General features: G+C 53.9%; 1 protein-coding gene across 1 annotated transcript; it reads left to right on the top strand.

The window, feature by feature from the left end:
- Positions 1-1,810: 1,810 nt before the first annotated feature.
- On the top strand, positions 1,811-21,168 carry LOC134757226 (uncharacterized). The gene is made up of 3 exons (XM_063698391.1): positions 1,811-17,761; positions 18,095-18,251; positions 20,448-21,168. The coding sequence occupies exon 1, from the start codon at positions 10,986-10,988 to the stop codon at positions 11,976-11,978; it is 993 nt and encodes a 330-aa protein (XP_063554461.1). The 5' UTR covers positions 1,811-10,985; the 3' UTR covers positions 11,979-17,761; positions 18,095-18,251; positions 20,448-21,168.
- Positions 21,169-24,587: the final 3,419 nt, after the last annotated feature.

The following is a 24,587-nucleotide window of genomic DNA, read 5'->3' as shown; positions in this document are numbered from 1 at the left end:
TGGTATCATGCACTGATGAGGACAAGGCCTCCTGGAAGCCCCTGGGGCAAAACCTCTTGGCAGTGCTCAAGGCCCCACACTGGAAAGTGGACACAGCACGGTGATCTGCCATGTCCAGGCTGGTGCAGAGCAGCAGGCAGCCCACGTCACTCTCCTGGGCCATCTCTCTGCAGGGGACAGCCACCATCTGAGCCCCCCATCCAGGGGTTCCCATGTGGGGACACCTTCTGGCAGCCCAGCTGAGCTCCCACCACTAGCAAACACTGCCGGCCTCCCACCCCAGAGCGTTTTCAATGGCAGCAGCCCCCGAGGGCACCCACTGAGAGACCCCAACTGAGAGCCCCCAACCATGCCCTCCGGACTCCTGGCAAGTGGGACGGTGAGTGAGGAGGCCCGAGATCTGCCTCACAACAGAGCAGAGCATGCCTGCTCCAAGCCGGGGTCCTCTCCAGACATGGAAGGAGGGAGGGAGAGAAGGAGGGAGGGAGGGGAAGGGGGAGGGGAGGGGAGGGGAGGGACCAGGGAGGATAATGAAAAGGACCTGGCACTATTTGTAGAGACACACTTCTGCCCACTGAGAAGATCCTCGGCCTTGATGTCCAGCTCAGCAGTGATGGAACCCGGACAGAGAGAGCAGGACCCCAGCATGAGAGTAGCAATGGACGCCACAACAAAACATCCACGTTTCACATTCATGACTTCCAGGAGCAAACCGAGCCTCTCCAGCAGCAGGGTGAGAGGTGACAGGGCACAGTTGAGGAGTCCCAGGGCTGCCGCGATGGGGGTGCCCACGCAGGGCTTCAACAACGGGCGTCCACTCCCTCGCAGTCTGGAGTCCCACGTCCCAGATGGAGGTGCGGGCAGGGCCACGCTGCCTCTGAAGGTTCTGCAGGAGCACCCTTCCTGTGTCTTCCACTCCCGGTGGCTCCAAGCATCCTTGGCTTGTGGCCGCATCACCCCACTGTCTGCTCTGTCGTCTCAGCCTCCTCCTCCTCCTCTCTGTGTCTGAGTCTGGATTTCCCTCTTCCTGTGAGGACACCCGTCACCAGGGTTCAGGGCCCACCCTACCCCCGTATCTCATCTGAACTAATTCCACCTGCAAAGAGCCTGTTTCCAAATAAGGTCACATTCTGAGGTTCTGGATGAACATGACTTTGCGGGGGACACCGTCTAACCCTGAACATATGGTGTAGGGAGTAGGCACTGCAGAACTGAGGTGAATCTGTTTCCATCTCTGTGACTCCTGGACACCCCAGACAGCCTTAGAGCCATGGGGAGGCCGCAGTGCCACCAGTCAGGCTGGAGACCCCTAAGTGGGTGCCCAGACAGGGCCCATGGCAGGAGGGCAGTGGGCACAGAGGAGGAAGGCCGGGCTGCTCCCTGCTTCTCCTCTCCCTCCTCCTTCTCCACTGGAAAGTTCCACAGAAGAGTCATTTGGAGGTGAGCAAGGACTCAGTAAGGCTATTGCCCTGGAGAGGAGGCGGCCGAGGAAGGAGAGCCCAGCACGGCTCTCAGAGGCCTCGCAGGGAGTGGGAGTCAAATACCTGGGAGGAACGAGGGCCCTCTCCAGGAAGAAAATGTCTCCAAACCCTCAGAACCCTCCGCAGACCTCATTGCCAAACAAAGAAACATGTTTTCTCAAGTTCCATCCTCAGCTTCAAGATGACCCTGCGTGGGCGAGCTGTGTTTGTTTGACCCGTCTGGACCCGCATGAACCTGAAGACATGGGCCCCAGCCGGAGAGGAGGGGCTTGTGGTCACAGCCCGGACACCAGCCGAGTCTCGGGTTCTTGGCCCCATGACAGGTGCTGAAGAAAGGCAAAGGGGCTGGGGTCGCTGTGGGTGGTGCCACGTGGGAGGACGCGTGTTAGAGGCACACAGCAAGTGTAGGTCCCTCCCTTTGTCACTGGCCAGCAGTGTTCTTCCCCCGGTCAGCTATTTCCCTTCCACAGGCCTCAGTTCCCCTCTGAAAACACCAGCATCACCGGCCAGTGGTAAAAATTAAACACGCTCTTAATCTTCCAGGCTCTGTCCTGGACACACGGTGACCATCACCAGCATGAGTCAAAGGCCACGAACCAGGCATGTGTGGCTTCAGGATGAAGGGACTGCACCCACACCCCATTCAGTGGGGTGACCCCTTCCTGCTTCATCCTGCTCCCCAGCAGCCACCTCCTCCCTTGGGGTGCTGGCTGTCCCCAGCCACACACCAGCCCGCACAGACCCGTGGCCTGTGTCCTGTCTCCCCATCCCCCCAGGACAGCCAGGCTGTGTAGACAGGGCAGGGGACCAGCATCTTCTGAGGCCCCAGACACAGCTCCTCAGGCCCTGCCTTTGGCCCCCACACACCTCCACCCCCCAAGGGGGATCCTCACGGGACAGCAGCGATGCCCCACGGAGTGTCCTGGAGGGTGGGGCGGGGTGAGCGCCCATGCAGGCAGGGCGAGGCCATGCAAGGCAGGCTCCCCATCTCCGGCTCATCAAACATCTGCTGCCGCGGGCCCGCCCAGAGAAAAGTGGGATCAAGGCCTACAGAAGCCCCTGCCTCGCACTCTGCTGGGGTCTCCAGGGAGGCAAAGCCTCTGCTGGTCCACTGCGGCCCTAAAGGCTGCAGTTGAGACACCCGGGCTGCCAGCTCCAGACTTACAGGGGCATCTCCACCCTTTGCATGCCTAAACACCACCCCCCGACCCCTCCTTCTCCCACACTGGGACCCTCCCAGGGCACTGGACCCCACCGGGCCCCAAGGTCCCCAGGGGCCATAAGACCCCCCTCCCATCCCACCCCAGGAGGAGCACTGCCCGTAGCTCACTGAGGCAATGTCCAGCCTCTAAGCCCAGGAGCTGCCTGTGCTGGAAAATCACCTCCAATTTCCAGATGAGGCCTGGGCCGGGAGAGCGCTCTCTCTCCCCATACTCTGCACCCCGCCCCAGCTTCTTCCCCTGCCTGCCATGTGCCTCGGCCCCCAGGAGCCCCAGTCCCCCCCCACAGCCTGCAGCAAAGCCCCATTCACACCTCCTATGACATGGTCCTGCTGCCCTCCAGGACCCTATCGCCTAGTGCAGGATGGGTGACCAGCAGGCAGGGCACAGCAGCCAGGAGCAGCTCCTAGGAGCCCCTGAGCCCCGCCCTGGCTGATGCCTCCTGGTCCATGTCTGACACATCCTCAGAAGCCCATTTCTCAGATGCGGTATCCTCAGCCTTTGGGAGGGATTTGGGACACTTGAGCAGGGCCCTGAAGCCTGGGTAGGAGTTCTCCTATTCCGACTTTCAGGCCACCTGTGGTCAGGGGGTTCCCTGTGCTGCCCGAGGTCCCGGCGTGCCTGCTGCACTAGCTGGGGTGCCCTCCCTTTCAGCAGTCCTCAAAGGAGTCTCACCATGCTAGGAAATTTTAAACCCCAGCCTCAGCCTGCATGGTCCCCTCCCCCTAAGGCACCCCTCACTGTCTTGTCTCCTCTTCTGTGGGTGCTCCCTGACCCTCCTCTTCCCCCTCCAGGCTGGCCCCAGGCTCTCCCTCTCCTCCCACAGCCCTGAAAGGTCATATTGCCAGCATTGCCAGCACTCATGTCTGGGTCTCTGTCTCTCCCACCAGAATAGGGGCTCCTTTATGGATGGGGGTCCTGTCCAGCTCCTCCCTGAACCCCGGAAGGCACAGGGAAGAGCCACTCTGTGGCTCCAATTCCAAGACTGCCTCTGAGCTTCATAACTGCCTCTCTCTCTGCCATTGAAGGCTCATGCATTTTAGAACTTTCTCCGGAGGAATAATTCACTCTTTGCCATGACCCAATTATCTTTCCAGTTTCTGGGCAGAGTTACTGAGCGATGTTCTGAGGGAGGCTTGGTGGGCAGGCTGGCAGCGGGAGAAGGGTCTCACCTGCAGGCTGCCCAGGGGCTCTTCCTCCCACCCTCCCGGGCCCGAGGCCCCTTCCCACACCCCTAGCTCCACAGCAGCAAAGCGGGGCTGTGGGGTGGGCCAATGCCTCGAGGCATCACCACAGCCAGGCTCTGGAGCAGAGGGCCCTGCATCTGTGTGCGCTGCCTTTGCAGCCTCAGTTCAGGCTCAGGTGCAGCTCTAAGCCTCAGTTTCCCCAGCAGTAGATGGGCTGGTTTGGGGATTCCGTGAGTTGATGCCTGTTGTCAGCACCGCACTGGGCACCAAGTGAAGTGCCCAGAAAGAGACTCTGGACTCAGAGGGAGCCAGGGCCCAAGCCTGCTTCTCCTGCTGCCTGCTGGCCTGTCTTGGGGTCTGCCTTCTGCTCTGTCATGTCCCCTGCTGAGCCTCTGTTTCCCCAAATATAAATGTAATTGAGGTTTTTAGTACCTTCCTTACTGGTAGCTGGGAGGACCAAGTGAGAAAACGCCTCTGAAATAACCTAATCAAGTAGACAATGCTCGCCAGATGAGCTCAGAGGCTGCAGTGGAGACGGCGTTCCTGCATTGGACAGACACTCCAGGCCTGCCCCAAGGAGCCCGTCTGATGGAGGAGGCACGCACATGTGTTACAGGACCAGGAGATGCGTATGCCCACAGCGCTGTAACACACCCCTGACATGGAGACAGCAGGGTTTGCAGCAGAGAAAGGGCTTATTGATCACAGGGCAGTGAGTGAGGGGGTGGGAGGGAGCCGCAAATCCGTGTCCCTGAAGAGTTCCGGGCTGGGGTTTTTCAGGGGATCATGGAGGGTGAGAGGCTGGAGAATTGGGTTGGCTGATTGGCCGGGGTAAGGGGCTGAAATCATCAAGATGTGGGGACTTCACGATTCTTCGGCAGCTCAGGTCCTCCAGGGTCCTACGGGCCGGCTGGCATCAGGAGCTTCCTCGGCACGCAGGGCCTGAAGGGGCATCTCAGAGGGAAACACATGTTCCCAGCGCTCATCTGCAGAGCAGTCGAGAAGGCAGTGGACTTGTGGCCGGGCCTGTGTGACTCTGGGGCCACAGGCAGCAGACAGGCTTGAGGCAGCCTGTCAGAGCACAACCACCCAGGGACGAGTGTGAGGGCGCCAGGCTGGGTTCATTTTCGTTTCTCCCCCTCCCTTCTTCCCTGGTTAATTTTATGAAGTTTATGGGGACGATTTCACACACACACATGCACGCACACTCCTGCCCACTCCATACAGCTCCCAGGCGGTCACAAGGTGAAGGCTGCCCTTCCGACAAGGGGCTGGTGCTCTGCCAGCTGGAAGGGGCACAGGGAAAGGACCCCCCACCAAGCCCATTGGCCTCCAACATCCTTCCAGGAGGCAGGTGTTCAGCCCCAGACACCCCCACCCCAGCCAGCCGATGCAGCTCAGGAGGGGGAGGGAGTGGTGCTGCTCCTGCCAGAGTGCACCCACATTGCCACCCCAGGTGAGGTGGGGACAGCACCATGGGAGGGAGGGGCACAGTGACAGCTGCACGCAGAGACACAGAACCTTCCAGACAGAGCTGGTCAGAATCTCATCAGTTAATGTTAGCATTGGGAGGCAACTTCCAGCCCCGCTTAGAGTGGTGTAACCACATCACCCCAGTTTTTGCTGTTGGATTCTCCAGGCAGCACTGGTTTCCGGATCCCTGACTTTTAAACAGGAATTAGCATCCTTTTTCTGCCCGGCCAGCATCTCCTGCAGGCGGGCCTGGCTGCAGCTCAGATGCTGGGAGAGTAGGTTCACATCAGGACATGCCAAATCGATCCCTCACTCTCATCAGGACCCCCACGGGGGGAGCACCAGCTCCAGGGTTTTCCATCAGCCTCTGGTCTGAGTGGCTGCTCCTAGCCTCCCTCCCATGAAACTCCCCAGCAGGAGCTCTGGGCTCTCACAGGCGGGGTTCAGCTCCAGAAAACTCCCGCTGAGGATCAGTGCTGACCTGGGGCTTCCTGAGAAGAATGAGGGTCCCAAAGAGTCCTACAGACCCTCAACCACAAGTGTCCTTGGAGGACAGGAAAGGAGCTGGGAGGCAGGACACTTCGGCTTTGGCAGGGCCTGATCCTGTGAGCCCCCAGGTGCAGGGCGGGTTACAAGATGGGCTGTAGGATGGGGTCACCCACTGCTCAGTCCAGCCAGCCAGCCACTTGACCATTCATCCAGCTGCCAGCACATCCCCCTCATTATCCATCTACACATGGCCATTCATCCTCCATGAGTCTATCCCCACACCAACACGTGCCAGTGCAGCCCCCTCACCATCCATCTACACACACACCGGCCAATGCCCAGCTCCTCCAGTGCCACCCACCATCTCCCACAAGCACAACCTAACAGTCCTCCTACCCACTAGCCATTCATTGCCATCAAACCATCCACCTACCTGTGTACCCATTCTCCATGCACATCCAGCCAGCCACTCACCCTGACCCACCTGTCAACCTACCACCCATGTGCCCTTCATTTACCCAACACACACTTATCAACTAGTTATCCAGTTGCTTGCCACATCAATCCAATAGCAACAAGTACCTCCATCCAATCAGCAAAAGATTCATTGATCAGCCCCTTTATTCAACCAGGAATCCATTCACCCATCCACCCTAACCCAAACCACCTCTTCAGTAATACAACCACACACCAACTAATCCACCAGCCATCTGTCAGTCTGGCTGATCCTCCTATTCACACATCACCAAACCAACTATCACCCATCCATTTAACCAGCCACCTACCCATCTGTCCATCAATGTATCAGCTATCCACCTGCCAAACCATTCCTCCCCCCACCCCATCATCCACCCATCCATCCAACACCCCAGGCAAGCATCCATAGTGACTGCCCCCCATCCATCTACCCATCTCTTCACCTGTCATCCGTCCACCCCTTCCAACTATCCAGGCCACTTCCTGAACCCTCCTTCCATCTCTTCCCCACATATCCAGCCACCCACAAATTCATTCAACAAATATGCATTCACTAACAAACACTTAGCAAGCACTCACCAACACCAGGTGTTGATTGAGGTGCTGGGTACACCTCAGGAACAAATTAGAGGAGCATGCATTCTAGCCGGGTGAGACGAACAGGAAACATCAACAAAGAGCTGTTGCATGTCAGGGGATAAGTGCTACATGTAAGGCAGAACTGGGTCCTGGAGGGAGAAACGGGCTTCTCTTCTGGGTGAGGTGGTGGGGAAGGCCTCTCTGAAAAAGGCGGCATCTGAGGAGACGAGGGAGACATGAAGCACGAAGGGCATTCCAGGTAGAGGGTACAGGAAGCACGGTGGCTCTGAGGCCCGAGGATGCTCTGGAGGTTGGAGGGGACTGAGTGGCTGTCAGCCATCCAGAACCGAGGCTGTGAGAAGCAGCAGATGCCAGCCCCTCTGTGGGTGAATAGGAGGCAGGGCTGGCCTGGACAGGTACGATCAGCCTCACTTCCCAAGCCCGGGCCACCTGCTGTAGCCCCAAGCCTCTGGAAACAGGCTCATCCTCCACCTGAGTGACGTTCAGACTTGGGAAAGGGTGGGAGCGGCTGGAACATACGCTGGGAGGTCAGCAGGGCCCGCCCACCGGCAGTGGGCTCAGAGGTGGCCGAGGCACTGACTCTGGGTGGGAGCTTTGCCCTGCCTCCTGCAGCCCCCAGCTGCCTGCCTTTCCCTCAGAGGCTCCACACTTGGCTGTTCCTCAGTCCCACGGTTTCTCGGGACCAGCATCAGGGCCGCATTGAGCCTTCACCTTTGAGGCCACACCAGGCCCCGGCTGGGTGGACCCCTGAGGATCCAGACTCACAGAGGCCAGGCACACATGCCACCTTGACATGTGTTGCTTTCCACCATGAGGATGGTGTCTGCCGCCAGCTCCCCTCAGGCTGCTCAGGGCCGTGCCCTCCACAAACCACTCACCCTCAGCAACCAAGCAGGGGTCCTGAGACGAGGCTAGAAGGGTCCGGGGTTCCTGCCCAGCCCCCGTTCCTGTTCGAGTGGCCTTGGATGAGTCGCTTTCTCTCTCTGCTCCTAAGCTGCACTGTTCCTAGAATGGGATCTCGAACCTGGACCCTGAAGAGCTGTGGTGACAATTATATGTGACAGCTGATGTGAAAACAAGTTCTAAATGTTTTCTGCACCGATACTGAACTTCACTGGGGCCCTGGGCTCCTGGACCCAGCACAGGCTCGGACATGCCCCCACTCTGTGTTCCTGAAAAGGGTTTCCTGAAAGGAACCGCTTCCTCATGGGACTCAGGCAAGACTCACAACACCCCCTGGTTTACCGGGGCAAGGCCAGCCCGAAACTCCCCAGTCCCTCTGCCTTGTGAACGATCCCCCTGACTGCTCCTCCCACTGAGCCACCCCACAGGATGCCTGTGACCCAGGCTTGGGTTAACATGGCGCCGCCCTCCAGGTCCTCATCTGAGGCCCCAACTGGAGGCAGCAGACAGCCCCTCAGAGGCCAGGGTGGTTCCAGGAGGAACTCTACTCCACTGTCCCATGGGTACCGTCATCCTTTCTCCCAACACTCATGCCTCTAGCCTTGCCGACCACTTTCTGTAAGAGAAAACCCCTGTCCCAACCCTCGAGACGCCTGCAGAGCTCATGGTCAGGCATCCTCCTCCCTGCAGCCGGCCCCTCCCTTAAGACTGCACGTGTCTTTCTCTGGCATTGGTTCTCAGTGGTTCTTATGATGGGGACAATGGTCCCCTCTCTTCTGACTGCACCTGCCCAGGGAAGACACCAGCATTCCTGGCCCCATGTCCAGCTGTGGCCCAGGGCTCCATGAGGACCCAGGAACTGTGGCACACAGGGTCCCTCTGCTCGGTGGCTGATGTGGTAAGGAGGGACAGACCCACTGCAAGGCCCCACGCAGGCACTGTACAAATGACCCTTCTCACAATGGCACAGGCTCTCTGGGGGCTCACATATGTGACAGCTATGGGGGGAGGGTGGGAGGCTGTGGTCTAAGCCAAGCCCCAGGTCCTGCCCCACAGGTCCAGGAAGGGACAGGATGACAGGCAGGACAGGCCAGGGTGAGCGAAGTCTTGACCCTGGTGTTAACCCAAAATATCTGAGATGGGTCTCAGTCAATTTAGGAAGTTTATTTAGCCAAAGTTAAGGACGTGCGCCCATGACACATCCTCAGGAGGTCATGATGCCCAAGGTGGTCAGGGTGCAGCTTGGTTTTATACATTTTAGGGAGGCATGTGGCATCAATCAATATGTGTAAGAGGTACATTGGTTTCATCCAGAAAGGCAGGACCACTGGAAGGAGGGAGGGGGCTTCCTGGTCACAGGCAGGTGAAGAACAAACTTGCATTCTTTTGAGTCTCTGATTAGCCTTTTCAAAGAAGGCAATCAGATATGCACGTCTCTCAGTGAGCAGAGGGATGGCTTCAAATAGGGAGGCAGGTTTGCCCACAGCAGTTCCCAGCTTGATTTTTCCCGTTGTGTAGTGATGTTGGCGTCCCAAGATTTATTTCCCTTTCACACTGCCTTCAGCCCTCAGGTCACCCAGAGTACAGGTTCGGTTCTGGGAGGCTCTGGGCGAGATGGGCTCTTTGAGTCCCAGCTGACCGGGCTGCTTGGGAAGGCAGTGAGCACAAGCTCCTGTTTAACCTGTACTGTGAGCATCACTGCGAGTCCCTGGTGAACCGGGCTGCAGGGATAAGGGACCCTCGAGGCCACAGGCAAGGAGGCTGGCAGGCCAGTGTGGTCCACATCTGGTGACACCACACCTCGCCGGCACCCTGCTCTGGGTATTAGTAAGCAAGGGTGACCCCTCACTGGCACCCTGCTCTGGGTGTTACTAAGCAAGAGCGACCCCTCGCCATCCCTCCCTTGCCTCCCAGCCCTTCTGTGAGCTGAGAAAGAGTCTCCAAAGGCCGCGGGGCATTCGAGCAGCCCCTGTGAGCCATTTTGCTTCCGCATCTCATATTTCCCTGTGTCTTTTCACCAAATATATGAAGTTGTGAACACAAAACTGTCAACTGAGCTAGCTGTCTCCCTCTAACAAGATCAGTCCCAATTATGCCAGCTGCCAGGAGGGTGCTGAGAGCTGTGTTCATCTGAGATCCTGTCTTCTGCGGTGATGTGGTGACGGTGCAGGGCAGGCCCAGGGAGTGTGTTTGAGAGGCCCCTGTGGCCGCTTCCAGAGCACCATCAGAGAGACTCAGAGGCATCCAGCCTGAGCAACATGGCAACACCCCTTCTCTCCAAAAAAGAAATACAAAAATTAGCCGGGCATGGTGGTGCATGCCTATGGTCCCAGCTACTCAGGAGGCTGAAGAGGGAGGATTGCTTGAACCCAGGGGACAGAGGTTGCAGTGAGCTGGGATCATGCCACTGCATTCCAGCCTAGGTGAGTGAGAATTTGTCTTTAAAAACAAAAACAAAAAGATAGAGGAAAGAAAGTCATAAGGAAGAAAAAATATATTTGCTGAGCTGGCACAGCAGGAGGGAAGGGATTTCCTCATGGCGGATCCTGGATTGGGGGCATGGAGGCAAAGCTTTCAGTTGGACATGTCAACACTGTCCCCACAACAGCAAAAACACCAAGGATGGCAACCCCTAGGTAGGGGCGGCCCCTCTGAGGCACGCTGAGCCCTTCCTTATTTCACATGTGCTCACGTCGGCCCTGGGGGGACAAGTCGTTGCCAGTCACACTAGAGTATACACAAGGTGTCCCCCTGTGCCTGACCCTGGGGAGGAGGAGGCTGGTCCTACCTGGGGCAGGAGGATGGAGAGAAAGGAGACCAGAGCCAGCTGTGAGTCTCCAACGGTTCTGGCCAGGCAAGCAGGGGCAAGCAGCATCTGCAAAGAGGCTGGGGTGTAATTCTGGCAACAGCTTGATGGGGATCTAAGTGGGGGGAGGCTGGAGAGGTGGCTGTGAGTAATCAATGAACTCTACTAAACAGGAATTCAATCCAGGGCCTGGCACTGTAACCCAAATATCTTCAGGGGTCCAGATGGCCCAGTCCATGCACAGACTTCCCTTCAAAGGAAGCCAAATCAGAGCTGAGGGACTTGAGGAATTGTAGTTCTTCACTGTCAGTTTCCTTGTTAAACCTCCCTGCGGTTTACAGGGAACACCATGAAGAAATCCAATCCAGACATCTTTCCTTCACAGACTCCACACTCAGCTTCTCCCCCTCCCACGCTGCTCCTCCCTGTCCTTCCCAGACCCCACACTCAGCCTCTCCCTCTCACAGTGATCCTCCCTAGTCCATCCCAGACCTCATCCTCAGTTTCTCCCCATCCCACACTGCTTCTCCTTGTCCTTCCCAGACCCTATGCTCAGCTTCTCCCCCTCTCACGCTGCTCCTTCCTAGTCTTTCCCAGACCCCACACTCAGCTTCTCCCTCCCAGCTGCTCCTCCCCAGTCCTTCCCAGACCCCACACTCAGCTTCTCCCTCTCACAGTGATCCTCCCTAGTCCATCCCAGACCTCATCCTCAGTTTCTCCCCATCCCACACTGCTTCTCCTTGTCCTTCCCATACCCCAGGCTCAGCTTCTTCCTCTCACGCTGCTCCTCCCTCATCCCTCCCAGACCCCACACTCAGCTTCTCCCTTCCACCTGCTCTGCCCTTGTCCTTCCCAGAACCCACGCTCAGCTTCTCCCCATCCCAGGCTGCTCCCCCCCTCCCTCCCAGACCCCATGTTCAGCCTCCTTCATCCCAGGCTACTCCTCCCCTGTCTTTCCCAGACCCCACATTCAGCCTCCCCCTCCCAGGCTGCTTCTCCCTTTCCTACCCAGACACCACATTCAGCTTCTCCCTCCCACACTGCTCCTCCCCTGCCCTTCCCAGACCCCACGCTCAGCCTCTCCCTCCCACGCTGCTCCCCCCTGTCCTTCCCAGAACCCATACTCAGCTTCTCCCCCTCCCAGGCTGCCCCTCCCCATCCCTCCCAGAACCCACACTCAGCTTCTCCCACTCCCATGCTGCTCCCCCGTGTCTTGCTGCTCCCTGCTCCTTTCTCCTTCCTCCTGGGCCTCCACCCACCCATCCTGCCTGCTGGTCACAGTCACTGTGCTAACGACCTCCCCCACACAGCCCACAGGGCCCACCCCCCAGGCTCGCTGTAACTGCTTTCTATGAGAGGGCTGTGCGTGGGCAGCTCTGGTGACACACACTGGCATGTCACCCTGGGCATGTCGTGGGGAGCCACTGGAGAAACCCTGCACTAGAGCAAGGAATCAGCAAGAAGAAGGGCAGCCTGAGCCAGAGCTGGGAGCGGAGTAGGAAGGCTGTGGGGTACAGGGAGGCAGCAGGGCGGGAGTGGCGAAGCCCTGCAGCAGAGGGGGAAGCTGCTCCCGCCCACATTTGCTCCCACAGGAAGATGCCAGAAGACCCTTCCGCCAACTTTGCCTTTAGTTTCTGGTTTCCAAGGAAATCTGAGAGCCTGGACACGCTTTAATGAGCCCTGGAGGTGACACCTCCTGGTGGGTCCCACTTGAAAGGCTGTCGACTCTGCTCTAGGCCCTCCCTTTAAGCCATCCTGGGGCACCTGCCTGGGACATACATCCCCAAGGAGACACCATCCCATCAGGCACAAAGCCTGCACTAAGCGTGCTGCAGTCACCTGCTCTGTCATTCTGGAAGGGGGCTCAGCCCACCCTCACTGGGGCAGAAGGCAGAATCAGACCACCTGTGTATAAGGGGCAGTGATATTCAGAAAGAAATCAGCACTGAGCTTATGAAAACACCAGCGGCACAAGCAGAAGAGCAAGGGAACAAGGGCTCAGAGGAAAATCCTTCCTCACAAATAGATGTGCTTCACATAACAGAAAAAAATATATATATTTTTAAAAAGATTTACTGTGCTATCCATAAGGCACAAGGACTGCAGCTGCTAAAAATCAAAATCAAGCTCACAGGGGCCAGGACACTCTGATCAACAGGAGGAAGATTCTAAGAGGCAATGTCAATGGAGTGATTGCCCACCACATGCCAGAAAACGGAGTGCCCCTCACACATATGGACTCAGCACTTCCAGGCGGAATGCCCTGGCATGCAGGAGTAGCCTGGTATGTGGGTGAGTCACAGGTGAGTCTAGACGGGGTGCCTGGTCCTGTATCCTCCAGATGTTGCATGGAAATTGTTATTATCTTTGTCTTCCCCCATGAGCACAAAGCTGAGAACTGCTGTGTGCACTTCATCCACATTCTAAGCTCCAGTGTTCACTACAAGTATCCTCATTTTAAAGACAGTAGGCCCACATGAAGTAATTCTCCCAAAGTCACGCATTTCAAAGTGAAGGAACCACGATTTGAATCCAGGCAGTTTCACTCCAGGTGCTGTACCTCCAACCACTAAACTACGAAATCACTAACCTTTACTAAATGCTTTCTATGTGCCAAGCACAACAGCCGCATTATCTCATTTAATTCTCCCAGAGACTCTCTAAGATAGGAATTTGTGTTTCTATGTTAAAGATGGTACACTGAGATGAACTGAGGCCAGGTTACACAGTTAGGATATGATGGAGTTCTAACAAAACGGTTCAGGGCTTTGAAACTAAAATCAAGGGAAAAGTGTATCCGAGACCACCTGATCCACCAAGGAGAACCAAACAAGTAGATCACCCTTGAAAACAAGAACAAGAAATTAAGACAGTGTGGCATTGGTATAAGGATAGGCAAATTGACGGGCAGAACCTAAGAGAGAGTCCGGAAGCCACGCCATCTCTGCAGTCACCTGATCTATAACAAAGACAAGGCTGAGATGTGGGGCTGGGGGGCTGGAGGGGTGTGGTCTTTTCCATTGCTGAGTCGACTGGATATCCAAATGGAAAAAAGAAAGCAGCCTTACCCCTGCCTTACACCACATACAAAAATAAATTTCAGATGGCCTGGAGATCTAAATGCAAAAGGGAACACAATAATGCTTTTAGAGGAAAACACAAAAAACATCTTCATGACCTCAGCTTAAGCAAAGATTTCTTAAACAAAACACAAATCATTAACCCTGCATTTGTGGGAGGCTGAGGTGGACAGATCACTTGAGCCCAAGAGTTTGAGACCAGCCAGGGCAACATGCCAAAACCCTGTCTCCACAAAAATTACAACAATTATCCAGCTGTGGTGGTGAACACCTGTAGTTCCAGATATTCAGGAGCCTGAGGCATGAGGATTGCTGAAGCCTGGCAGGTCAAGGTTGCAGTGAGCCAAGTTCGCAGCATTTTACTCCAGCCTGGGTGACAGAGCGAGACCCTGTCTCAACAAATGAGACAAAACAACAACAACAAAAAACTTCATATCATCAAAAGACACTGTTATGAGAACTGCAATTCATATATCTGAAAAGGACTCTTAACCAAAACATATGAGGAACTCATGTAAACCAACAAAAATAAGATTGATATCCCACAGAAAAGGGGAAAATACTTGCACAGATGCTTCACAAAAGAAGCAATTCAAATGGCCAAGAAATATACAAAAAAGTGTTTGACACCATTAATCATCAGGAAAATGCAAATTGAAACTACAGTGTAATCCACTTACACACCTACCAGCATGACTAAAATAAGGAGACAGAAAATGATAGGTGTCGGCAAGGATATGGAACAACTAGAACTCTGTTGCAGCTGCTGGTGAGAGAGTCAATGGGGCAGTCACCTGAGGCAGAAGTTTCACCCAGCCCCAATATCACCTCATCTTAACTGATAACATCTGCAACAACTCTATATACTAATAAGCTTGCATTCTGGAATTACTGGGGGTTAAGGCTTCAATATATCTTTTTTATTAATTTATTTATTTATTTGAGATGGAGTCTTGCTCTGTCACCCAAGCTGGAATGCAATGGTGCAATCACAGCTCACTTCAGCCTTGGACTCCTGGGCTCAAGAGATCCTCCCATCTCAGCCTCCTGAGCAGCTGGGACTACAGGTGCATGTCACCATGCCTGGCTAATTTATTTTATTTTTTTAGATTTGGGGGTCTTACTACATTGCCCAGGCTGGTCTTAAACTCCTGCTGGGATTACAGCTGTGAGCCACTGTGCCCAGCCTCCTGCAACATATCTTTTGGGGGGACACTATTCCACTCATAACAGTGTGTTTGTCTATAACACACCTTATACTCCAATAAAAGTGTGTTTGAATTCACAATAAAAATAGCTGATGTGCGTTAAACATTGGCAACGACCTGGCCTCTGCTCCATGCACTATACATGCCTTGCTTCCTCCTCACTCAAGGTGCTCTGGATCCTTGGAAAGGAGGCCTAGACGTGGGTGCAGTGGAGAGAAAGGGAGAGGGGCCTGCAGCCCATCCAAGACAGACTGTCCTCACATCCTGGGCATTTGCCTCAGGAGAATGTAATGTCTGTGATCCACCCCCCACCCCCAGGCTCCTGCCCAGGAGAAGGTCAAAAGCTGGTTGGGTCTTAGGGCATGACCCAAACAGAAGGCTCACTCAGCTGCACTGAGGCAGGAAAATAGGGTCTGGAGGCAGGGAACCTGAGGCCAATTCACGCTGACTTCCTAGAGCTAAATCAAAAGGAAAACCACAACTTTCCACACCTAAGTAACAGAAAGACCAGGGGCTATTCCCTTTGCAACCCACCCCTCCTTTTCTGCTTGGCAGATTGAAAATTGAAACTACCTCTGATTGGTAACTTTCTGCAACCAATCAGATATTTGCATAGAAGTGTAAGTTTGTAACTTCGCTTTAGCCTCTAATTGGTTGCTTTCACAACCAATCAGACGCTTGCATGGGGTGTAACCTTTGTAACGTCACTTCAGCCTCTGATTGGTGGCTTCTCAATCAGACTGATTGCAAGCCATTACCTCATTTACATATGGTGTACACCAAGTAACGAATGGAAAATTTCTAGAGGTTATTTAAATGCCAGAAAATTCTGTAACGGGGCTCTTGAGCCCCTGTGCTCAGCCAGCTCCCACCTTGTAGAGTGTACTTTCATTTTCAATAAATCTCTGCTGCTGGCTCCCACCTTGTAGAGTGTACTTTCATTTTCAATAAATCTCTGCTTCTTTCCTTGCTTGGTTTGTGCATTTTGTCCAAGTCTTTGTTCAAAATGCCAAGAAACTGAACACCCTCCACCAATAATAATGCCTGGGGCTCAGGTGCCTGTGACCTCCTCCTCTTTGTTTCTTCTTCCCTGAGGAACATCTTGCTCAGCTCCTCTTAGGAACCAAATATCTGGGTACCCCCAAAATGTATACATTGAACCACTATCCCTTAATGTGGCTATAGTTGGAGCTGGTGCCTCTAAGGAAGCAATTAAGGTTCAATGAGATTATGAGGGTGGAGTGCAATCCAACAGGATGAGTGTCCTTAGAAGAAGAGACACCAGAGAGCTCTCTCTCCCCCCACTCCCTCACACTCAGAGGACAGGCCTTGTGAGGACACAGTAAGAAGGCGGCCTCCCACAGCCCAGGGAAGAGCCCTCCCCAGATGCTAGCCCTACTGGCCTATGGATCCTGCACTGCTGGTCTCAGCCCTTCTGGCACCAAGATCCTGCACTCCTGGTCTCCCGAAGTGTGAGGGATAAATGTCTGCTGTTGGAGCTGCCCAGTCTGTGGCATTTCCTTATGGCAAAGAGAGCCAACTAAGACAACTCCTGACATTCATTAAGGAAAATGGAAGAGCCAGTAACTCTGCTGCTTTATCCTTCACAGAGGCAGGAATCTGAATTTCATCAGGATTTAAAACTGTCTGTCTCTGGAGGCTGGGTAATGCTGACCAGGACAAGATCATTATCTGTGGAGGCCCTTTCATTTCATCATACTCTCAAGGCTGAAACTTGATTTCTCCCTCAGAGCTCAAGGCAAGACCAATTCTCTCCTCTGTGAACAAGAAACACAACAGCTGCTGTAAAATCTTCAGTGTAAATGGCAGACTTGCAGCTGCAGAAAAGCAAAGTCATGGTACAACAGAAAAATTTGAGAAACACTTCCAAATCGCAAGTGAAATTAAAATATAGAAGTGAAAAGTCAAGAACAGAGGCAGGTTGGATGTGAAGGTCTTACAGAGCCAAACCACACACAGCAGATGCTCCTGAGGAGAAAATGAAGAAAGGAGCAGAAGTAGCAGCCAAAAACATAATAGAAGAAAACTTTCAAGGTGGAGAAATTGAAAATGCTGAGCAAAAAAATAATGCAGAGAGAGCAATAATGCCAGAGGGTGTTGTGCTACACTGAAGTTTGCACTTCAGGAAAAACAGGACATCAGAAAAGCTCCCAAGAGGAAAAAAGTAAACAGATTATCTTCAAATAAGCTAAAATTAAGTTGTCTTCAAATGTGTCTGCTGAAATAAAAGATGCCTCCAGACCATGTGATATGGTTCCACTGTGTCCCCACCAAAATCTCATCTTGAATTGTAGCTCTCATGATCCCCAAGTATTGTGGGAGGGACCTGGTAGGAGGTAATTAAATCATGGAGGTGGTTACTCTCATTCTGTTCTCATGATAGAGTGTGAGTTCTCACAAGATCTGATGGTTTTATAATGGGCTTTTTCCTCTTTGCTCAGCACTTCTCCTTCCTGCCATCATGTGAATAAGGACATGTTTTCTTCCCCTTCCACCATGATTGTAAGTTTCCCTAGGCCTCCCCAGCCGTGAAGAACTGTGAGTCAATTAAATCTCTTTCCTTTATAAATTACCCAGTCTCAGGCAGTTCTTTACAGCAGCGTGAGAATGGACTAATACACCATGGGATAACTGATACTGGCATATCTGTGTGGGAAACCCCAGGACCTGAGAACTTTCTGGCCATTTCTAAAATCTCCAGATGGCTGCACCTGTCACCTCTTCTGTAAAAGCTGCTTGAACGGAATCCTTCAAAATACCAAACAGGACAGCAGGGACATCACCATAGAAAGAATTGGGCTGGAATGATAAGCCAGGTAAAAATAAGAGAATCAAAGCATTCACAACTCTTGTGAGAAAGGCTGCTGCTGACACAAATTTAAAATACAGTTTATAACAATGCCAACAAAGTGGAACGCATTGGAAAACTTTAAGGGGTTTAAAATTTCAAGTAAGAAGTATGAGGTTTGTAAATTCAGAGGAAATTAATGCACTTAGGAAAGGGATGAAGATAACAAGGAGGAGCAGCATTAAGTTCTCTGTTTTCCATAAAAGGGAGTCAAAAGTCATTGTTTAATCTTTCATTGTTAGACAAATATAAGTTTAAGACTGTTTCAAAAACATGATGTCTGCCTTCTAAATCATTACAGATTTTTTAAAAGAAGAAATATGTGGACAGAAAATATGTGACTGAAACACCAGGAGTTTGATGTTGGTCTTGTTGCTCACTGCACAGAAAGCCAGTCACTGAGACAATGAATACTGCAGGGAAGAAGGAAGGCTTCATGCAGGTGTGCAGCTGAGGAGGTAAGAGCTCATTCTGAAATCCATCACCTCAACTGGCTAAATTTAGGGGTTTATAGAGCAGGGAAGAAAAGTAACCACATGTAGAAAAACAAGAATTGAGGGGCACAAAGAAGAGGAGGTGGTCAACAGGAAGAAGGTGGTCCCTTAGACAATCATGATGGGTGCAGGTCAGCCGTCTCATTGTCCAGGAAGGCGGGGAGGGGGAAGGGAGAAATGGGAGGGAAAAAGGAAGATAGGGAGGGGAGGAGAAGGGAGGGATGGGAGGGAAGAAAGGAGGGAGGGGAAGGAAGAAGAGAGGGATGGGAGGTGGGAAGGAAAGGAGGGAGGGGAGGGAAGAAGGAAGGGAGGGGAAGGAAGGGAGGGGCAAGAAGGAAGAAGGGAGGGAGGAGGGAGGGGAAGGGAAGGAGAGGAGGGGAAGGGAGGGATGGGAAGGAAGAAGGAAGGGAGGGATGGGAGGGGAAAGGAGGGAGGGAAGAGGAGGGGAAGGGAGGAATGGGAGGGAAAAGGAAGGAAGGGAGGGGAGGGGATGGAAGGATAGGAGGGAAGAAGGGAGGGAGGGGAGGGAAGGAGGAAGAGAGGGATGGGAGGGAGGGGAAGTGAGAGATGGGAGAGAAGAAGGAAGGAAGAAATGGGATGTGAGGGAAGAAGGGAGGGACGGGAGGGCAAGGGAGGGAGGGAAGAAGGGAGGGAGGAAGAAAAGAAGAGAGGGAGGGAGGGGAGGGGAAGGGAGGGAAGGGACGGAGGGGAAGGGAAGGAGGGGAGGGGAAGAGAGGGATAGGAGGGAAGAAGGTAGAGGAAGAAAGGGACGGGAGGGAAGAAGGAAGGGAGACTGGGAGGGGAAGGGAGGGACAGGAGGGAAGAAGGGAGGGAAGGAGGGGGGAAGAGGGGGAGGGGAAGGACGAGAGGTCAATATGACACACTCATTCCAAACACCAGGTAGAATTATGTAAATATAAAGGATTTCTGGTTACAAAAAAAAGACCAGTCTAATGTCTTACCACTTATAAGAGACTTCATAAAGCAAAATAACACAGAAAGGTTTAAAATGAAAAGAAAAAAAGCACAGACTACAGTAAAAGTCAAGAAAGCTGGGGCTGGCACATTAATATTGCAAAATTGAATTTACAACAGGAAGCATTCACTGTTACATCAGGAATCATTTTATAATCTTCATATATGCAAATAAAGATGGAGTGCTAACAGTAAGCAGCAGTTGTGAACTCACCAAGACAGCGGCAAAACACCAAAAAAAAAGGGAAATCTTTATAAATATGGGGGAAGGGATTAGGTCCACTCTGAAGGCCATAATAAATGAGTCCAGTGAGGGGTGGGAAGACAAGATGAGCAGGGCTTTGGCGTTGCAGGAGCGCCTCGCACAGGGATGCCTACTGCAACCATTTAGATGCAAAGTAAATCTAAGCAAATATTTAAAATGCAAAATTTACACCACTCTTGCTTTCTTGTAATGCAATGAAGCTACAAATCATAAAAGTTTAAACAAAGAAGCCAACCACTTAGAAATATAAAAGTAATGGAGCAAAGAGGACATACAATGACATATCATTTGTAATAAAATAAATATAAGCATACTACGTAGCAAACAAGGGACAGAGCCCAAACTGTCATTGGGCATCAATCTGTAGCTTCAACCGCGAATGCCATTTCTTAAAGGCAGACAAAAGAAACATGTGGGGCACAAACCCGAAGAGTTTAGGAAAACACTTCTGGTTTAAAGAGGCCTGTCAAATGGCCCTTGCACAGACCCCGCCGACCCACCACCAGAATCCCTGCAATCCACAGAGACCACAGCTCACACTGCTGCCACTCCCGCAGGTGGACAGGCAAGCTAGGCTGGGGAAATGGGGTGAAACGCACCACTCAGTGCCGCCTTAGGCCGCCTGCCCCTACAGGGACCCCGTGCCTGAGGTCCACCCACCATGGGGCTTGGGGTCCTGGAGGGCCATCACACTAACCCCCCCTGCCACCTCTCCCCATCTCCAGTGTTCACGGTGACCCAGGAACTTTGTGCTCAGCCGTCTGGGGCAATTCTGTCTGCCTCCAATCCATCTGTCAAAGCCCTGAGTCCCAGGACTTCAGAAAGTGACTGTGTTTTGAGACAGGGACTCGATAGGGGAGATTAATACAAAGTGAGGTCACATGGGTGACCCTAATCCAATTTGACACGTGTCCTTATAGGAAGAGGAGATGAAGACACAGATATGCACAGAGGGGCAGCCCTGTGAGGACACGCGGAGAAGACGGCGTGTGCAAGCCAGGGAGACAGAAACCAACCGTGACAACCCCTGATCTCAGACTGCCAGCCTCCAGAGCTGGGGGAAAGTACATTTCTGCTATTGAAGCCCCCAGTCTGTGGTGCCGGGTTATGCGCCAGTACCCACACGCCAGCCGAGACAGCAATAGCGAGACACTCCGGACAGGTGAAGGGCGTGCGGCCTTCCCACCACCCACCTGAAAACACTGCCTAAAGATGAGCCCAGTCCACAAAGCCTGCATGAAATGACGCGTTCAACAGCAGGAAAGACCTGGGTGGCATAAAAAGAAAAAGAGTCAGGGAGACCAAGTCAGGCGAGGGGAGAATGAGACTGGAAATGGTTTGGCTGTGTCCCTACACAAACCTCATCTTTAATTGCAGCTCCCATAATTCCCATGTGTTGTGGGAGGGACCCAGTGGGAGATAATTGAACCGTGGGGGCGGTTTGCCCATAGCGTTCTCATGGTAGTGAATAAGTCTCCTGAGATCTGATGGTTTTAAAAGGGGAAACTCCTCTCGCTTGACTCTCATTCTGTTTTGTCTGCCGCCACGTAAGACGTGCCTTTCGCCTTTCACCATGATTGTGAGGCTTCCCCAGCCACGTGGAACTGTGTGTCTGTTAAACCTCTTTCTCTTCATAAATTACTCAGTCTTGGGTATGTCATTATCAGCAGTGTGAAAACGGACTAATACAAGACTCTTCAAAGGACGCCGAGCCCAGCACCTCCCCAAAGCCTGAGGAACTGGAGCGACATGAGGGCTTGGTTCAATCTTCCTGACCGTTGAGTTCTGACCCCACCTCCCGGGGGGCAGGGAGATGTGCGGTGAGGAGGTATTCACTGAACATTTCTGGACAAGTGGAGGCCGTAGTGGGCACTTGGGCAGACAGCAGTCTGTGACGTGCAGGCTGCCCAGGAGGCTGGAGCTGGGTGCAGGGCCCAATAGCAGTCAGCCCCTGCAGCCAACAAGCACCTGTGAAATCTTGACGGTGCACAATGCAGTAATTTATCTGGGCTGCACCGGGAGGCTGGCTGGCTGGAGCCGTTGGGTCTGGGGTGTCCCATTGTTGCTTCTCCTTCGTGGACATCGGGCTGGTGGGGACGAGCTGCTTCCCTCAGCAATGGCGAAGGTGCTGGGGAGAGTAGAAAACCCTCCGCTTCTGTAGGCCCAGGCCCCGGGCCTGCACACTCTCTCCTCCGCCCACGTGCCCCGGGGTGAGCCCAGTTCAGGGCCAGGACACGCATTCCTCCTTCTGCAGGAGGAACAGTCTCCTGGCAGAGGGCCCGGATGCAGGACAGAGTGAAAAATTGTGGCCAACTATGCCATCTGCCACACCGGCCTGAGAAATTGGGCTGCATCCCAGGGCAGCAGGGGCCATCAGCAAGTGACAGGGAGCCGGGCTGCAGGGAGGTGGGAGGCCGAGAGACCTGTCGGAGGCCACTGTAGTTCATCGTCCAGGAGAGAGATCGCAGAGGCCTCGATCCGGGGGCGGGAGAGAGGGCAAAAGGCCACAGAAAGAGGTGTTTAGGAGGCAGAACCTTAGGCCTGGACACTGGCTGGCTGCCAGCTGGTGGTTCAGGATAAGTTCCTGGTGACTGGCTGGAGAAGCTGAGGATGGGAGGGGCAGAGCCCAGGGGCAGAGTCACTGGGTAGGGGAGCCATCCTCCAACCCAGACTCTAGCCCATGTGGCTGAGACTCCATTCTATGTTGTGTAGTGTGTGTGTGTTTACAGCAGTATGCATGTGTGTGGTGTGTGCTGTGTGTGGTATGTTTGCATGTATGATGCATATGCCGTGTGTGGTATGTGTGGTGTGTTTGCATGTCTGATGCATGTGCCATGTGTGCTGTGTGGGGTGTGTTTGCATGTATGATGCATGTGCTGTGTGTGGCATATGATGTGTGTGGTGTGTTGAATGTATGAGGTATGTGCTGGGTGTGTGGCATATGCCATGAGTGGTGTGTGTGCTGTGTGTGTTGTGTTGCATGTATGATACATGTGCTGTGCATGGTGTATGTGATGTGTGTGGTGTGTTGCTTGCATGCTGTGTGTGCTGTGTGTGTCATGTGATGTGTGTGGTGTTTTGCATGTCTGATGCATGTGCCATGTGTGGTGTCCATGGTGTGTGTGGTGTGTTGGCATGTATGCTGCACCTGTTGTATGATGTCTGCATGAGTGTGTGGCACGTGTGTTGTTCTCCATCAGAGCACCCCCTTCCTCAGGGATTGGGGCATTTACACCCCTAGAATAGACCCCCCATCCCACCCTTCTCCCCCAGATCTCTCGGACCCCTGGACTGAGCTATGGGGAGCCTGCCTGCAGCTCCCTCCCCACCCTCCACTGGACCAGCCCCTCCCCAGAACCTAGAGCCTGCTCCCCTGCCTGGGATCAGGTCTTGGGGCCTGGAGGGTCAACACAGAGGCCCTCTGCTGTCTCCCAGCCTGGAGCCTTGTGGGAAAGAAGTAGCTGGTTGCTGTGGCAACCTGCACATGGGCCCACCCCTCCTCCCCACTGGCTAAGCCTCCGGGGTCTGCCCACACTTCTCCCAGGTGGGCAGGGAGAGAAACTCGAAATCTCTGATGCACTGAGACCTGCAGCTTCACTGCCAGGAGGCCAGGGTCTCTGAAATGAACAATCCCAGAGGGGAGGCAGAGTCCTCCTGCCCCAGTGGCCTGGGACAGTGGCACGGCACTCCCTGCCCTCAGTCCATCATACACACAGTAATGCCTGCCCTGAACCCCTCAGGGACCCCCACCCGTAGATCTGTCCTCCAAAATCCTCTCAAACCCCCACAGTCACTGCCTCCTCCTGCCCTACGCCCTTTAAGTAAACTCAAACAGCACAAAGAACTAATTAAGGCAAGGTGACTCTATGACTCCAGAGCTCCATGGGACCCTGGGGACACCCCACATGCAGAGTGGGCTTGGGGAGCAGGGTCTGCTCTCAAGGTCTTGGGTCTGTGAGACCGTCTCCCACATGTGGGCCCCAGTCCCTGACAGAACCCACAGGCATCCTCAGCTCTGTCTCCACACTCCAGGTGGTCAGGAAGACACAGTCCTCACCCCCGGCCTTCCCAGACCACGCAACCCTCGACTCCGCAAGGAGTGACGAGGACCTTTCCCTTCTGTAACCTGCCGCTGGGCCCCCAGGGCGAGGCACCCTGAGAGGATGCCTCTCTGCCCAGCCTCGCTCTCCACGCTCCACACACCAGCCTGTCTCTCAGCCCCTTAGGCTGGTGCCCAAGGCAGCTCCCATGAGAAACCTCCCCCCCAAAATAAAGGAAGTCCCTGCTTTTCTTCTCTCTTTGGTCTTCACAACCTGGGGAACTTGCAGCCTGGGTGCTGCTGGAGGCAAGGGCGCCAACCACCCTGCCCCACCACCCCCGGTACACAGCAGAGCCCATGTGCAGCTCCAGGCTGGGCTCCGAGCTAACAGGCAGGCCAGCAAGTGTGAAGGGCCTCTCTCAGCTCCCGCTCAGCTGGGAGCCTCCCCAGGCAGCAGGGTCAGGAAACGGGGCACCCTGCTGACCCCCCACCCTCACTCAGGGGCCCTCATCTTGTGGGGGCTCCAGGACAAGGCCCTGCCCCTGCCCAGGGGCACAGACGGTGAGAGCAGGAGGCCAGGCCAAGGTGTCAGAAACCACCCCCACCTGGACGGAGGAGAAATCCCGCTCCTACAGGGAGCAGGGGCTGAGTGAGAGAGGGGAGTGGCAGGACAGTGTGAAGGGAGGGCAAATATCCCTGCCCGTGTGTGGGTGCTCCTGGAGGCCTCTGCCCATGAACATGCATACACAACACACCACACACACACAACACACTTACAAACCACTCACACAAACCACACAACACAAAGCCTGAGGTGAGTACAGTCTTCCCAAGACACCCAGCATGGCCCCAGGAAGATTGATGGTTTGACAAGGGCAAGTGAGGGGGGAGGAAATACCTGTTTATACAGATGAATGGATGGGTGACAGATGATGGGTAGATAATGGATGGGTGAATGGATAATGGATGGGTGGATGGATGATGGATGGGTGGGTGGATGGGTAGATGGATGGATGCATGG

This window comes from Gorilla gorilla, chromosome 16 (genome assembly GCF_029281585.2).
Source record: "Gorilla gorilla gorilla isolate KB3781 chromosome 16, NHGRI_mGorGor1-v2.1_pri, whole genome shotgun sequence".
NCBI classification, from domain to species: Eukaryota; Metazoa; Chordata; class Mammalia; order Primates; family Hominidae; genus Gorilla; species Gorilla gorilla.
The sequence above is the reverse complement of the archived record's forward strand: the minus strand, read 5'-3'. Positions and strand labels throughout refer to the sequence as shown.